At 40.7% G+C, this 17,445-nt stretch overlaps 1 protein-coding gene across 1 annotated transcript in view; it reads right to left on the bottom strand.

The window, feature by feature from the left end:
- Window positions 1–17,445, bottom strand: part of LOC146004780 (uncharacterized) — a 122,315-nt gene that overhangs the window by 48,350 nt on the left and 56,520 nt on the right. The window contains exon 2 of the mRNA XM_083143799.1: window positions 8,977–9,061. Within this exon, the coding sequence (XP_082999925.1) occupies window positions 8,977–9,058 (82 nt within the window). The 5' untranslated portion in view covers window positions 9,059–9,061. The remainder of the gene's footprint in view (window positions 1–8,976; window positions 9,062–17,445) is intronic.

Raw genomic sequence — 17,445 nt, 5'->3', positions numbered from 1 at the left:
ATCACACTGTGACGCCAAGGGCCCCGGGTTCGAATCCCAGTCGGGTTTGGTTGTTTGTGAATGTTCATTTCATCACTCATCCCCAATCTTCGCAAATTAGCCAAGAGGTACAAAACGTAAAATAAAATAAACTAAATCAATCATTAAGTTCCGTGTTGCAATCATGAAATTAAATTTTAATTAACTTCTTTTATCCATCTCTCTCTCAAATCTATATAGCCTGTTCATATTTGACATGTCAGCCATTTTGTTTACGTAGCAAAAAAAATCTCAATGCTCGTTGTAGCCATAAGTATAATTGGATATAATTGCCGGATTTTATTTAATTTTAGGTTTAAAATCAATAAGCGTGCATAAAAAAAAAAAACTAAATGTTTTAAATAAATAAGATTTGAATAACTATGTACTTCCACTAGCCTTTTCGATGGTGTAGTGGTAGGCTTGCATTCAAGGGTTCGATACCCGTACAAGTGGTTCTTGAAACTATACGTCCAGTCCCGATTAGCCTTACTGTACATAAAATAGACTTAAAACATCAAATCAATCAGTACTTCCACTAGCCTCTGCGTTAGCACAGCGGTAGGCTTGTATTCAAGGGTTCGATACCCATACAAGTGGTTCTTGAAACTATACGTCCAGTCCCGATTAGCCTTACTGTACATAAAATAGACTTAAAACATCAAATCCATCAGTACTTCCACTAGTCTTTGTGATGGCACAGCGGTAGTCTTGTATTCAAGGGTTCGATACCCGTAGAAGTGGTTTTTGAAACTGTAGGTCCGGTCCCGATTAGTTTTACTGTACATAAAATAGACTTAAAACATCAAATCCATCAGTACTTCCACTAGTCTTTGTGATGGCACAGCGGTAGTCTTGTATTCAAGGGTTCGATACCCGTAGAAGTGGTTTTTGAAACTGTAGGTCCGGTCCCGATTAGTTTTACTGTACATAAAATAGGCTTCAAAAAAAACGCCAACTCAATCAATTGATCAGTACTTCCACTAGATATCAAAAACGCGCACCTCTCCTCTATTTTTCATGTCTTCCTCTAACAATTTAACACATTTATTTTTTTGAAATATGCCCCCGCACACATATTTCCTACCTACCAACAGCGGCACACGGAAGAAAAAAATATTCTAGCTACCAAGATGCATGCTTCAAATATATAAAACCAGAGAGAGACATGAAACACCTTCTATATTCTCTCTCTTTTTGCATGTTTTGTGAGTATATTTTCTTCCACAAAAGCATTGCCATACTTATAAATCAAAACCAACTCATGCGAGCTAAGAAACAAGGTTACTTACTTTTAGAAATTCTGCGGAAATGCTTTTCACTAACGTTGAAAATAAAACAGAACTTTATACACCAGCGCTTTAAGTTTTATACGGTTTTCTAATAACGTCAAAAATGATATGTTAGCCAACGCAACGTGGACCAATAGAAATCCAAGAACCAAATTCTCTAGAATATTCTCCCCCCTATATTTCTGCCACATCATTTTACGTGTTGTGTTCGAAAATTCACAAGTTATTGCATCGCATCATTGTTACCTATGCTGTTAACTGGCTATGAAATAAATAACCGGAAAATTCATTGTATTTTTTTTCTCTGCCACCAAGCATACGGCAGATGGCAATCTGTGACGCACGCAATGACTATCAAGGCTATGAAATAAATAACCGGAAAATTTATTGTATTTTTTCTTTGCCACCAAACATACGTATTTGTTGAATTTGTGTTATTGTGTCAACATTATTATTGTTAGTTTTTAAAAAACAGGAAGTACATCCGCCACTGTGAATAGCCAGAAATGCTGCCCCTCCCAGTCATCCATCTCTCTTACAATAGCGTGTGTGTTGGCAACTCTTTCTAGTTGACGGGAGATATTTTCCGTATAAAATACAGAGAGGGAAAGAGAACGAAATTGTCGTTTTTCTAGATATCCACAGGCAAAAGCATAATATTTTTTCAAATACAATATGACAGTCGCTTTTCGATACCGAAAAACTAAATACAATATATATATTTACAATATTAATATTTATTTAACAATATCTACCTACGAATTTGCCTCGAACGAAAACATGTCATAGAAAAACATTTTTCCAGCCGTAAATTCAAAAATTTTAGTCGCGCGCGCGCGTGCGTGCGTGCGTGTGCGTGTGCGTGTGTGTGCGTGTGTGTGGCACATCGTTCCCCCGAGAGAGAGAGAGGTTTACGAAGGTCGCGATATACAAACATTGGCCCCCGGGAGTTGGAAAATTACGATATGGTGCATTCGCTCATTACCGTTGTCAGCTATAAGTTTTTCTCTCTCTCTCTAGCCCCTTGCCAAGTAAAAAAAAAGTGTAGGTAGGAGTTGGCAACACCGCGAGAAAATAGAGATCATGCCTTACAAGAAAAAACCATTAAGGCGATTTTTACTTGATGACGTTGAACCCGTGTAGTGTTCCCACCCATCCATCTTTCTCTCTTTTACGGCAGTGCCGGCTCTCCTTGCCCTGTATATGTAGGTTGGCAACTTTGCTTTCTGCACTGTAAAGCAAACCTCAAGCAAAGTTACCAGCTCCTTGTTTTAGGCTAGGTTAGACAAAAAAGCTGTAGGTAGGCTGTCGGCTGTTTAACTCTTCCCTCTCTCTCTTCTCTCTCCTTTTTGTAAAAGGCTATGGCAAAAGTACCAGTAGGTTGGCAACCTTGCTTTAGGTTACGTTAGACCAAAAACCTTGGTGATTTTTTTCGAGTAAGATGTTGGTAATACTGTGTCCGAAAATAGGGGGGGGTTATGCCTTACAAGAGCAAACCATTAAAGCAAGCCCCACCGAGCTTTACTTTCGGGTGTAGTGTTGCCAACACTGCGAGAAAAAAATTGCCTGCTTCTTGCTTTAGGTTACGTTACCCCAAAAACCTTGGTGATTTTTTTTGAGTGAGAAGCTGGTAACACTGCGAGAAAAAGGTTGCCAGCTCCTTGTTTTAGGTTAGGTTACCCCAAAAACCTTGGTGATTTTTTCAAGTAAGGAGCTAGCAACACTGCGCCATCAAATAGAGCTCATGCCTTACGAGAGAAATCCATTAAGGCGAGCTCACCACTTCAGCTCACCACAAGAGGGCGCAGAACCGGCTTAATTGGACTACTTACTTAAATGAATAAGCATTTGATCATACTGGGAGACGAAACATTAGATGTGTTGGGAACGGAAGGGTTTTCACTGTGCATTAATTGTTTCGTGATCCACCTGTATTCGAGTAGAATTCCTTTGTTTCGTGCCGATATATGACAAGACAGCGGAAGCTGTGACAGGCATTTTTTAACACTTGTGAGTGCTAAGGCCCGAATCTGAACAATTTGGTGGGTTTTGGCTTTTATACGAGCTGCAAATATGGGAGGACAAGACAAGTTAGTGGTGTTCAGGCTCGAATCAGAGAGACACACTCGACAACTGTCTTCGTCCAGTTCGCAACGTTGTCGAGTGGATTGTCCATCCCGTGCATGTGTAACAGCTTCGTAAAAACACTAAAAGACACCATAGATGTTTTTATGCCAGATGAGAAGAAATGGACAAACACACATACCGAGATGGTTCCGTCACACAATGTTAATGCATGGAAACAAGAGGAGTCGAGTGGTAAAAAATGTTCCGATTTCACGTTCTGTTTAAATTACAGTCTTACAGTGGCGACGATTTAAGGGATAGTTGTTCCCCATTTTTTATTTTCTTGCCTCAACATTATGGCCTCTTAATGTTAAGCCTTGTCTGCCAAGAGAAAGTAAACTTTCCTTGCAACGCCCTCCGCACCCCCCCCCCCCTTTTGGAACCCAATTGCCACCACTGGTCTTGAACAAACAATTGTGAGGTTCTTACTATACCCCTTGAAAAAATTGTGTTGAGCCCCCCCCCAAAAGGAATTCCTGGATACGTGCCTGATTGTAGGGATAGGGAGTTATTTCTCTCCCCTAATCTTATTCTCTTTGCTGTTTGCATTACGCTTGATAATAAACAGGCTGTTTCAATCGCAAACTGCGTGATAATGGGGAAGAAATCTGTGCCCGTGGCCGTGAAATGGCAAATAATTGGTTATGTACAGGTGCAATAGGTCTCATAGAGAAATTGCAGTCGCATTGAATGTGAGTAAAACCTGCGTGGCGAACGCAATAAACAAATTCAAGCAGCAAGGTACAGTGGTTGATAAACCACGCTGCGGCCGCCCCAGGGTAACGTCTGTACGCGAGGACCGGATTATCGCGAGACTGGCAAAGAATAACAGTAAAGCTCTCTTCCAGCGATAAGGAGGGAATTTGAAGATTCCACTAATAAAAAAGGGCCTCAAAGATGACCATTTTGCGTCGTCTGGAGGAATGTGGACTTGCGTCTTACGCTCCTCTCAAAAAGCCATTGCTCAATAATGTACATAAGAGAAATCGTGTGATGTGATGCAAAAATAAAAGAAACTGGTCCATGGAACATTGGGGTAAGGTCCTTTTCAGTGATGTATCGAAATTGGTGCTGTACAGCTCCCGAAAAGTGTGAGTTCGAAGGACAGCAACCGAGAAACTTCTCCCCGAATGTCTCGTGCAAGCTGTTCAGGGTGGGGGTCAATCAATCATGATCTGGGGATGCATGTCTGTTGCAGGGACCGCGATTTTGAGATTTGTTCCTGGCTCCATCGATTCACGAGAACACGTCGAAACAATGAAAGATAACATGCTCCCGTCCGCCCAGAAGCTGCACAACGGGTACTTCGTCTTCCTGCAGGACAACGCGACTTGCCACACGTCAGCAGCAACAATGGCTTGGATTCAAGTGAGGGAAATCCCATTGTTGCCTTTCCCAGCACGAAGTCCGGACCTGAATCCTATAGAAAACCTATGGAATGCCATTGGTCTTCGTGTAGCCAGACGCCAGCCAAGGAATGTCAAGGAACTTGGTGAACAAATCTGAGAACTATGGAATGAGATTACGCCCCAAGAATGCCATAAAACGTGTGCAAATGTGCTTGAAACGTAAAAGTGGACCTATTGACTATTAAAATTTCACACTTCATTCATCTAATTTCAGGAGAAATGTTTGATTCTAAGTATATTTTCAAAGTTCAGATTTAATGATTTTACAAATTGTACCTTTAGTTGCATCTATTAGTGCATTAATATGCCCTTACACTTTCTTGATCTTGATGTACCGTTCAATAACATTACATAATAATTCCAATTTTGTATTAAAGTGTTTATTTCATAAAAAGCACTCGCATATGTACTTTTTCTGTTTGTCTGAAAAACACATGACGAGGTGGTCTTAAACTTTTGGTAGGGAATGTACTTATCTCCCAACAAAGATAACATTCTGGTACTTTCTTGACAATTTATGTTGCATTTTTGATGTGAAAGAAAAAATATATATGATTAGGTTATATTGGATACATATGTAGCCAATATGGTCTATACGTTACCTTTTAACAAAATCATCACTGCAACCATGTTATTATTTAGTAAACATCCAGAAATGTTTCCTCTTTTGAATCTTGCCATTAGCTTTACCTTTCTGACTTTGTACATCATCAGAAACAATCGCAAACCTTAGGTAGGCCATATTGCGTTCAGGTACATTATGGTTTCATTTTCATCAACTGTTTATATTCTACATATTATTTTGTGCACATACTGCTAAATAATTTTCAATACGTAATATGTACGTTAGAATTATTAACACTTATCGTCTTATCTAAACGAGATAGGATAAAGATTACCAGATGGAAATTTCATGAGAAATCAAGTATGTCGGATCTACAGTCTGTAGTGACCACCGCATCAACAAGTATCAAAGAGTGAGAATGAAGTTGTAAAATAAATTATGCGACTCCAATATACCTTAAAAATACGGCGTCAAACCAAACTTATGTCACATGTCTTTCTGAACTTTTTCTCCGCTTGTCATTAATACTCTAATAGAATTTGATGAGAAAACTCGTCCATGCCATGATTACTACAGCCCTTAAAGCCACGGACTTAGTTTGTCAAAATTATAAGCCCATTAGAGCTCAGATTGGTCAATCGGGACCGGTCCTACAGTTTAAAGTGAGAGATATTCGAACCGCTATTCCATTTGTCTCCTCCTGGGATCGAACCTGGGAACCGTTCATTTCAAGGCGACAGCGTTACCACAAAGTCATTGGAAAGGTTCCATTAATGTTCTGAACTTCGGAAAAGTCATTCCCATCCATAATCCCTTCAGACACCAAAAATAAGAATAACGAGGGAACCAATGACCCTTTAAAGGACAAATAAAATAAAAAATATATATTATCATAAAAGTTAATATAAATAATAATAATAAATTATTAATAAAAATAAATTATAAACCTACAACGATAAAAATAATTATACATAACACTCTCTCTCTCTCTAGCCACCATTCAAATACTAAGCAAGATTGAAGAATCTGCCCGACCTATCTTTCCGCCGTCCTGAATTACAAAGTCAAAGTGTAACTTTCACAGAGTTATTTTTACTGTCAGTTTTCTCGGCAACATTACTTGGATAATTTTAACAGAACATTTCTTAAAATCGTTCATCGAACATAACATTATACAGAGACTCAACCACGAATTTTTATGGGGGGTGGCAAGTACTAGGATAAATGTACCAATAATAATAATAATAGTTGCAGTAGTAGTAGTAGTAGTATCAAAGACGTCATTATCCTCGTAAATTACGCAAAATGAAGGTAGAAGTCGGTGCTAAAGCATTTGTGTTGGAACAAACAATTTGGAATATTATTTCAACAATCAATAATGGAAAACAAGCACACAAACTGTATTTTCGAAATGCAGAAAATGCACGATAAATGCCTTTCGAGTAAATGTTTTTGTATAACTTTCCTGTACAATATATGTTTTACACATATGCAACATGGAGCGACGTAAAATAAGAAAATACATATGCAACATGTTAACACTAAATTAGGCACGTATTCAAAGTATACTGGGTGTTCCTGTGACCATGTTACAGACTTGCAGGGATGATGAAAGGGAACAAACGCAACAAAATGAGATAGGGAATCCTGGTCCGGAAATGCCTCAGTCAAAAGTGACAAGCCAAAACCTTCGAAGGGTAGGCAACCACGCACAACGCGAAGGTGAACCAAAGAAGATATGAGATAGAATCCAGCGCTCACGCTCTGGAGAAGTCGTAACGTCAAACTCGACGTGTGTAGCATGAAGACGAAGAATTGCAAAGACACCCGATCTTGAAGAAGCAATGCTGGATCGGGTGGAAGGACAACCATCCATTAGTACACGGGCTGTGGCATGTTAAAATGGTGTTGCCCATAGTACTGTTTGGAACGTTGTGATGGAGCAGCAGCGGCACCCTTACCATCCACAGCGTGTACATGCCTTGGGTCAAGCTGATTTCGCACCTCGAGTCGTGTTTAGTGAATGGTTACTGCAGCGCTGTGCGGTCGATACCATGGCTGTGTGCTTTTCACTGATGAGGCCTGTTTCACGAGAGCGGGATGCTGAATAGTCGCAATAGCCATGTATGGGTCGATAAAAATCCCCGTGCCACAATCGTGAAGGGCCATCAAGACAGATTTGATGTAAAAACGTGGGTGGGTATTGTCGGCGCATATTTAATAGGCCCGTATCTTTTACCGCCACGATTAACTGGACCAGTATACACTCTGTTTCAGAGAGATATCCTCCTCGAGTTATTGGAACATGTCCCACTTCTCGTTCGGCTGCGCGTGTGGTTTCAGCATGATGGGGCCCCAGCCCACTTCGTAGCTGGAGCCTGCCCGTTCAACTGATCTGACCCCTCTTGATTTTTTTTTTCGTGGGGTCATGTCAAAAATGTTGTCTACGAGAAACCCGTGAGTAATGTAGATGAACTATTGGCAAGAATCCTTGCAGCCTGTGATCTCCTCCGAACGACTCCTGAGATATTAGAGCAGATGTGACAGACGTTATTGCGACGCCGTCATGCTTGTATCGCGACAGGTGGGCATCACTTTGAACAACCGCTGTAATGATGGCTGCAGTTACTACTCGTTGAAGCCACTACAGTGATTCTTCTGTGTTTGTTTTCCACTTCCCCAGATATATTTCATGGTTCCCCTCCGCGTTGTGCGTGGTTGCCTACCCTTCGAAGGTTTTGGCTTGTCACTTTTGAATGGGACATTTCCGGACCAGGATTCCCTATCTCATATTCCTGCGTTTGTTCCCTTCCATCATCCCTGCAGGTATGTAACACGGTCAGAGAAACACACTGTATATAACATAGAGTATTTAAATACATTACATAATCAACTCATCCACCTCATAATAAACCAACAGCAAAGATTATGTAAATTGTCAAAATGTGCACGCTCCTTTTCCTCCAAACAATTGTTTTATGCATTTAAGACAAACTCAATTAATAGAAGTTTCAATTCTGTCTCTGATAATTTACAATGTATTACATAAAGTTATCACACTGCGAGCAAAGCGAGTAAGAAATTTTTTTAGATCCAATATTTTGCGAACTGAAAACAATATTTTTAAAAGAATTGAAGGCAGTTCGTCATATTTTAATGATTCGTACAATTTTAAAAATACTGTTGATTTAGTTTATTTTACTTCGCGTTTTGTGCCTCTTGGCTAATTTGCGAAGATGAGGATGAGTGATGAAATGATGAAATTAATGAATGGACATTCACAAACAACCAAACCCGAGCGGGATTAGAACCCGGGACCCTTAGCGTTGCAGCGCGATGTGCTAACCACTCGACCACAGGGTCCGGCTTATGTAAATAGAGCACTATAATTGGTCTCGACCTGTTGGGCTCTATCAATAAATAAATATTTCCACTCACGAGCTGTTGCGCCACGGGTAAACAAAATGTTTCATGTTATAAGGAATGAAAAATTGTACTTGCTTTACTATTTCGTCATTTTTAATGTGACTAATCTTCTATGAATGTATGTACAGAAGTGGCATACCAAATACATCATCAAAATTATCTTCCGATTCACTCTCGGATCTCTCCGTCGTCTCTTCAGAGGAGTCAGTCTCGGATTCCATATTCTGTGAAGACAAAGGTATTGGTCATTATGCAGTATAAACAAAAATTAAGATTAAAATACTACCTCTAAACTACAAACATATAGCAAATTACCAGCAAATAAAGTAAATTAGTTTTGCTCCTGTAATTTATATAAACATAGGTATGTTTATTGCTTCGTGTGCCAACAGAGCATAACGCTACCGGCCATATCCAGAAAACCTTTCGTCGTTATTACCCAACTCCCGAGAGCACTATAAAAGGGGCACTCAACCTGCTTCAGGAATCAGGAAGAGAAACCAAGGAGAAGGAAAGGAGGCCGCCAAGTAGAAACCGTGGGGCGCAAGCCGCGCCCTGTCCAGAGGCGAGAGACCCTTGAGGCCACCCAGAGGGACCAGAGCTCACCAGCCAACCGTTCCAGCGAGTGGAGAAGATATATTGAATAGTATGTAGTGCGTACCGTAGCTAAATTAAAGCGAGTGGAGTGAATGAGCTATAAATCTAATCTAAAGTTACACAACATATACAGGTAGGTTATTTCAGTCGTTTACCGCGAGACCGTCGGCCGCTCAGCGGCCCCTTCATGCAACAGGTCCCGGCAAATTGCGTTACAGGAAGTCCGTAACAGAAACCACTTGTTTTGTAATGTTTCCACTTTTCACAATTACAGTTACAATTACAATTGAAATAAGCTCGTACCTTGTCGCAAGGATGCTGGAAAGGTGTCCTCCCAAATACAAATATTTCTGGCACCTCATTTCTGACATCTTATCTTACATTAGACATCGCTACTTTATCCTCAGTTGTCGCGAGAGCGCCGGCAGCTTATCGGGGGACTTGTCAGCCGTGAGATGGCGCTTCATACTGCACGAATGCGACACCTGTTGGCAGTGATGCCAACCGTAGGGACATGTCCCTACGCATAGGGACTTTTCACTATTTCGCCCGGGTAGTGACGTAGGGACAGATTTGCCAAATGAGGGATAACGTAGAGATTTTTTTCAATCTTGGAAAATAACATTTTATTGTGCAAAGCTTACTCGCCAGTCAGTTGCACTTTCTTCGTGCTCGGTTTGGAATGAATGGATTAGTTTATGTGGATACTTTAGCGAGGAGGAGAAAAAAGAACTATCTAACAAATCTTCATCAGAATTTTGGAACATGTTATCTGTTACCAAGAACTTTCAAGGCAAGTTCTTTTTGAAAACATTTCCACTCTCGCGAAAATAGTGCTAACATTGCCACATTCTAACGCGGAAACGGAAAGAATATTTTCAATGTTAAGTGATACAAAATCAAAAAAGAGAAATAAAATGGAACCAAAATTGTTCAAAACTGTAAGAAATACAGCATCACCAATCAACATCTATCTCTTCACAGCAGCAGCATCTATGACTTCAAATAACATAATTAACAGTAAATGACTCAACGTTTTTCATTAGGGGTGTGCGGGATCCCGAAAAGTCGGGATCGGGATAGGGGAAAAAATTTCTCTTCTCGATCCCGCCTTCAGGAAATGATTTCCCGACTTTTCGGGATCCCATGCAGTCGGGAAATACCGAATGGTCACTTTAAAAAGTCGTTCATTCTCGACGTTATCTGCATTGTAAAGTTTCTGGAACTTATCGGAAATTGTAAGTTTTTATTCTAGAAATGCAAAAATAATCACTTAAAGTGAAAATGGCGTGTAGAATTCGAGATTTCCAGAGCTTCGGGAAATTTCAAACATATCCCGTCCCGAAAATTTCCCGACTTGGTCTGGAAATTGCAAATTTTTCCCGTCCCGACCCAAAAAATTCTGTCCTGCACACCCCTATTATTCATTAAGGCAAGAATTTACAATACCGGACCATTCTGTAATTTCTATGCTACGTCTTATACTCACGAAATAATTAGTTGTGATGATTTATCTCAAATTAACATGTTGGGGTGAGGTGAAAGAAATGTTCATTAACGTGTAGAAGTTGTAAAATAAGGTTTTCAATTCTCGCAATGATTCTCCGTATACAAGTATGGTATCCAAATTTGTTGATATGAACAATTGACGTTCGCAATTAGTTACGCTGTCTACAGCGTTGCCACACTGTTCATTTCATACTTGGAGAGCATGGATCGTGCAAGAATGGCGGAAGAGAACAGTAAAAAAAGTTGTTAATGTTGTACAGATTTTTAGGTGAAGTGTGCAGGAGGATTGCCGTGGGATAATTAATAAACTTATGCATTTCGGTATATTGCCCAAAGAAGGTTCTTACATGTTACAGTGACAATCACGATGTAGAAGAACATATGGAATGTGGACTGATTTTATTACAGGTAAGTTTGGCAACAGTGCATCGATCGTAAAATTGCAGGATACGAAAATGGCGTCTTCGATGATGAGCGTTTGCCGTTAAAGTGCTACGAAAATAAGATTTTTTTATCGGTTGGTAATCACAATTAGCGCAAAACCATTCACGGATAGCCCCACTGACCATTCTTGGTAAGGTTAGGTTAAGTTTTGTTAGGCAAGGCAAACATAATTAAAATTTGGGGTCGAAAAACCATGCACGGGTAGCCCCACAAACCATTGACGGATAGCCCCACGAACCATTCACGGTAAGGTTAGGTTAGGTTAGGATAGGCAAACAGTTAAAATTTGGGGTCGTAATAATATCAGGAATGTATAATTCGTTTTTTTTAATTTTTAAGTATTGGAAACAAAATCTTCCGGTAAATAATGAGCAATCGTGCCGATCGCGGACCACTCAATTTCACTTATTTTGCAATTTCTACAGGCGACCCTCAAATTTTAACTTCAAATTTGTGATTAGGAGGCTTCAACTAGTGAGTATGCGAAATATTACAAAAATCGGGAAGGGGTCCTGTATTGTAAATTCGCTCCTTCATTAATTGTGGTAGCACCGAGGACAAAGATTTGGTAAGTAAATGTGTTTATTTTATCTCCTGTTTTGAATGCTCGTGAGGTGTTGTTTTTTATAGTCGCTTTACTTGGCGTAGGGACATTTGGTCAGTTGTAGGGAGATTTTGAGTAGTATAAAATTGTGACTCCCACCGCAACTCTGATTTCTTGACCAAACGACTACAAAAAGTTGAAAAACTCACTTTCTCTCCCTGTTCCGCGCCCCATTTATTACGCTGACGACGTTTCACGGGGGCAAAAAGGCAGTGATGAGTGAAAGATGAGCTCTCATCTCCTCATCCTCTCATCTTTCTCATTCTCTTTTTATTCTCTCATCTTCCTCTCATCCTCCTCTCATCCTCCCATCTTTCTCTTATCCTCTCATTTTTTTATTTTCTTATTTTCTTATTTTTTGAAAGATGAGTGCATCTTATCGTAATTTTCCAAGTCTGGGACCAAATGTTTATATATCATGACCTACGTAAACCTCTTTTCTTATTCTCTCATTCTCTCATTCTCTTATTTTTTGAAGGATGAGTGCATTTTATCGTAATTTTCCAAGTTTGGGACCAAATGTTTGTAGATCGTGATCTTCGTAAACCTCTCTTCCCATCCTCTTATTTTCTCATCCTCTCATTCTCTTATTTTCTTATTCTCTCTACCTTTAGAACATTATCGTCAACATTAGAGATGAAGTTGGAGTGCTGGAATCAAGGGGACCAAATTGTTTATATATAGTGACCTTCGTAAACTTTTCTCTCGGGGGGGGGGAGGATGTGGCATATACACACGCGCGCGCTCTCATCTTCTCATTTTCTTATTCTCTTATTCTCTTATTTTTGAAAGATGAGTGTATTTTATCGTAATGTTCCAAGTCCGGGACCAAATGTTTATATATTGCGACCTACGTAAACCTCTCCTCTCATCTTCTCATCTTCTCATTTTTTGAAAAATGAGTGCACCTTATCGTAATTTTCCAAGTCCGGAGCCAAATGTTTATATATATCGTGATTTTCGTAAACCTCTCCTCTCATCTTCTTATTTTTGAAAGATGAGTGTATTTTATCGTAATTTTCCAAGTTTGGGACCAAATGTTTATATATATTGCGACCTACGTAAACCTCTCTCTCTCGGGGAGGGAACGATGTGCCACACACACATACGTGCGCGCGCATATGTATTGTAACACAAACAAACAAACAAATAATAATTGTTGTTTTTTTAGGATGCCTGGCCCCTATAACCTCGCCAGGGTGCGTGGTGCCCAACCAAAAATGTAAAAGTTTTCTAATGGCTGCGGTTATAGATTACCGCACCTCTGTAGAGTTTCACGTGTTTTTTTTTTTCCCCCAAACTTCCATGAAACCCTACAGAGGACCTCCGTAATGCATGCAACGTGTACTAACGACTCTAGTGTTATTTAATGTTGTGATATTTTTTGGATATAGAGTTTTATTATGAGATAGATAAAAATGATTATGTTTATTATAATATTTTCTTGATGAAGATGGAGAATGTATGTGTGTGTGTGTTACAAATAAAGTTGCATGCTTATTTTTTTAGTGTGTGTGTATATGTTTTTGATGTTTCGACAGCATCTGAAACGATAAAAAAGAAATTTTTATTGTTAATTTTCACGTGTAAAAACAACAAATTTTTTTGTGCAAATTTTCTGATTGTCTCGTGCTATAGTGCAAAAAGATAATGTGAGTGATAACTAATGAAATTGACATTTGTAACTGATCTGAACTAGTGAAATTCGTACTGTGCTATTGTAACTGATTGTGCTAGTGCAGAAAATTTCTTATTGTGCAAGAAAAGATGTTAAAAAACTTGTTAAAACTGCTCTGTGACCCTCTCGTTCTTCACGTCGTAGGCGAAGGACTTCTCTGCAATCAGGATGACACTGCATAGGGTATCCTCGGGCAAGGCATCGTGGAACTCGCAGACGACCTTGATGTTGGTTCGATCGTTGACCACCACCTGCTTTCTCTTAGATGTGTTGATGACGGTCATGGGTCTCCGTGCTTTGAACTCGCTGGGCGTGTAGTACATGTCCACGCTTCCCTCGGTCACGCGTTTGTAAGCCGAAAACGCTTCGTAAAGTTTGAGGTAATCATCTTTGGTCACGTCAAGATTGTAATTCTCGCGCGGGAACACTTCATTGCGTCCATTCTTCAGATAAACGTTCTTGATCTTGCAGTCGTCGAATTTGCTGGAATCTTTTTCCTGATTCTTGTCCCTCCCGGTCTGAAAGAGCACTACGACGAAATCTGGCATGTCGAACTGTATGTTGTTGAACTGCGTCGTCACGTCGAATTCCATGTGACTTCCCGTCGCCATCTTCTGCACGCACTGGTAACCGTGAAAGTGAATCGGCACCTGCGGACTTTTCAAGATCTCCGCTTTGTACTTGAGGGCGTAGTTCGTTTCGTATTCCACCACCGGCATTCTCAATTCCATGCTCCGGATGACGCACTTGGCTGCTTCGGGTAAAGTGTTGGCTATCGGCGTGGTGCCGTCCGGGCCCAAAGTAGCGTATCGCATCAGTGCGTCGTTGTCGTTGGCCGCTCTTCGAAACGTGACTCTCAGTCCTCCCTTCCACATGATCTCCTTGTAGTCCGAGAAGAATCCTGGAAGCAGACGCATGGGAAAGAGCACCGTGTGACTTCTCGTCGATATTTTGGTCCCGGCTTCGAATCCTCCCGCTTGATAGTACGCTGCGTCCGTTTTGGATAATTTCAACGTTCCCACTGCCGTCGACGTGATGCCTGGATAATCTATTCTGTCGATGACGGTGTTGTGTTTCCTCACCTCCACCTGCGAGAACAGGTGAGGCACGAAGTTGTCCACGAGTATCAAGTTTGCTGCTGCGGGAAACGCGTCTCCGCTTTCTTTCTTCACCACGTCGAATTGAAGGTAGAGGTCTGCTCTGTGAGGATGAATGAACCCATCGCCTATGTCCACGTCGTATTCGATCTCCCTGTTCGCTTCGTTTAGATTGGCAAACGTGCGACGGTTGGGAGGGAAAGATTGCAATTCGTAACTTTCGATTTGCTCCATTTTACATGTATGGTTATTTATTATACGTTGATCTCCACGATGGCCGTCGTAGTGGCACCTGCGAAATCCACCACGTCTCCTTTCTCGTTCGTCACCACCAACTCTATGTCGTCTATGCGGTTGCGACATACTGGAAAATAGATCGGCGAAGAGGGCGTGTAGATGATCGGCTCCATGAACTCGGAACTTGGTTTGAAAGTGGCTATGATTCCTGTCTGCTTGTGACTTCCCAGTAATCCGTCCGAGGATTTCGTGATCATTCCTTCCGCCACGTTACAGTGTACGTTCAAAGTCTCTATGGCCAAGAATTTAGGAATGTTGGTTGCTACGTGCTTGATGCCAGCTTCGAGTTTTGTGTCGTTCTCGAAACCTAAAAGTTCTCCTATGGTGCCCAGGTCCACGGTCTCCGTCGCGGATAGGATTTCCACTCTGTGAGTGACCGAATTTTGAGAAAGATATGTGCCTTTGGGTAACTGAGCTTGCAAAGTGGAAAGATTGTATTGTCCTGGCGTGACGACGATGTGTTCGCTTCCGACGCTAATTTTGTTGTTGTGCTGGGTGACGTTAGGAATGAGGTACATGCTGTAGAATGCACGCAGAGCCACGGATTTAGGATAGACGATGTCGTCGTGCAGCGTGAGTTTCAAAATTGAAGATTCGCTCGTAAGATGGAACACACCCATCCTAGTGATGCTGTTTGAGGTTCCACAATGCTTTCTGGAAATCCTCGATCGTAGGGTTATTTATTTTAGAGAGAAACGCGAGCACGGAGAGGCAGAGATGACCGCAGTTCACGTCTCCGAAATCTTGAATGCGTTCGTCGTTGTAGTATATGGAGGTTTTGTTTGTTTTCAGATAATGAACTAAATTTGTAGGTGGAACACCTCCGAAAGAATCGAAAACGAATGCTTTATCATTATTGTTTTTGTGGTAACATATCCAATGCGTGCCTGGATTTTCTTGGCCGTCCAAGTTGACTACTCCGCATTCTCTTTTTTTGACGCTTGAAGGTAACGAGTCGGACATGAAAACTCCTCTGAAGTGTTTGATTTGTAACGGTTCGATCAGAGATTCAATGTCTCGGTTGGTGAGTGCTTCTGTTTCTTTTTTTTATATTTCTTCAAAGCATCGAGGTTGCTTTTTTGTTTTTTGGTTATGCCTTTCCCCTTCTTCTCCATGGCCAGGTTGTGACGTTTCTGTTCTTCTAATTCCGCCTTGTTCTTCTTCGAGTCGATGACGGTTTTCGCAATGGCGGCACTTCCGCCGGCCAAACTTCCAACGGCCCCCAATGCTGCCAGGATGGCCGGGATGCTGAATATGAAACCTCCGATCTTTTGCTGTTTCCGCGAACGCTGCAACCTTTTCAATTGAGGTGTGCTGAGCAGCAATTTCATTCCATGTCCTTTCGACAAGCAAGAACGTTTCTTCTCGCGTTGTTTCTTGGTGAGTAACCCATCGAGGGCACCTAGATTTTTTAGATTCGAATATGGTATCTGGTACACGACACCCTTGGGCTTCATGTTGATGCTCTATGTGTTATTTTCACGGTATGTTATTTATATATATTCTGAGATTTTTTCTTGTGTAGTTTTTTACGGTATGTTATTTATATATTTTTAAGGCCTCGCAGTCGTTACACAAATTCTATTACGTGCTTTGTTTTCTTGCCAAGAACTTCCTTTGTCCCCTTGTACACGATTCGAGTTTTGTTCTCGATTAAAATAGATAGCTTCTCATCCGATAACATGTTAGCGTATCGATCTGGTAAAAATAGACTGTATTGTGCGTTGAGCAACAGGCATACCTTGGGACCATACTGGGTAGAAACGATTGAACCGGAAGTTATCGTGTAAGATTTGTCGACTTCCAATTCCCGAATTTTTACATACTCGACTGACAAATTTAGCATTTGTTTTAATGCTTGGAGCTCACTCATTTTTTCAGTTGTCATATCAAAAAAATTTCAGTGTGTGTGTTAGAGAAATTTAATTGTTTTTTTTCACGATGTGTGTTATTTATATATACTGAAGATTATTTTTTTCACGATGTGTGTTATTTATATATCAAGTTTTTTTGACACGTATATATATATTATTATTTTTTAACAGAGGAAGAAAGTCCGTGCTTCGGAAAACGCGAGGATGTGCGTAGTGATATCTTCCGTCTCCTGCATAGACTTGTACCAATCTACTGTGTACCATCTTCTTCCCTGCCTTGCCTCGTACAGTTCGTCTGACCTCTCGTTCAATTTCTCCCCTGCAGCCGAAAGCAGAATGTTGAGATCACCGCACCTCAGGCCGCTGATCTCCCGAAGATGGTCCTTGAGAACCATTTCACAAGGGATGCGAAATTCCGGCGTCGTTCTTGCTATGATTAGAAGTTTATTAACATCTCCGTTTACTATCTTTTTGAATATTTTAGATAGTAGCTCGGGTGGCAAATCAG

The sequence above is a fragment of the Lepisma saccharinum genome, chromosome 22 (assembly GCF_977018435.1).
Source record: "Lepisma saccharinum chromosome 22, izLepSacc3.1, whole genome shotgun sequence".
In the NCBI taxonomy this organism is placed as follows: domain Eukaryota; kingdom Metazoa; phylum Arthropoda; class Insecta; order Zygentoma; family Lepismatidae; genus Lepisma; species Lepisma saccharinum.
This window is presented reverse-complemented; position numbering and strand designations above follow the sequence as displayed.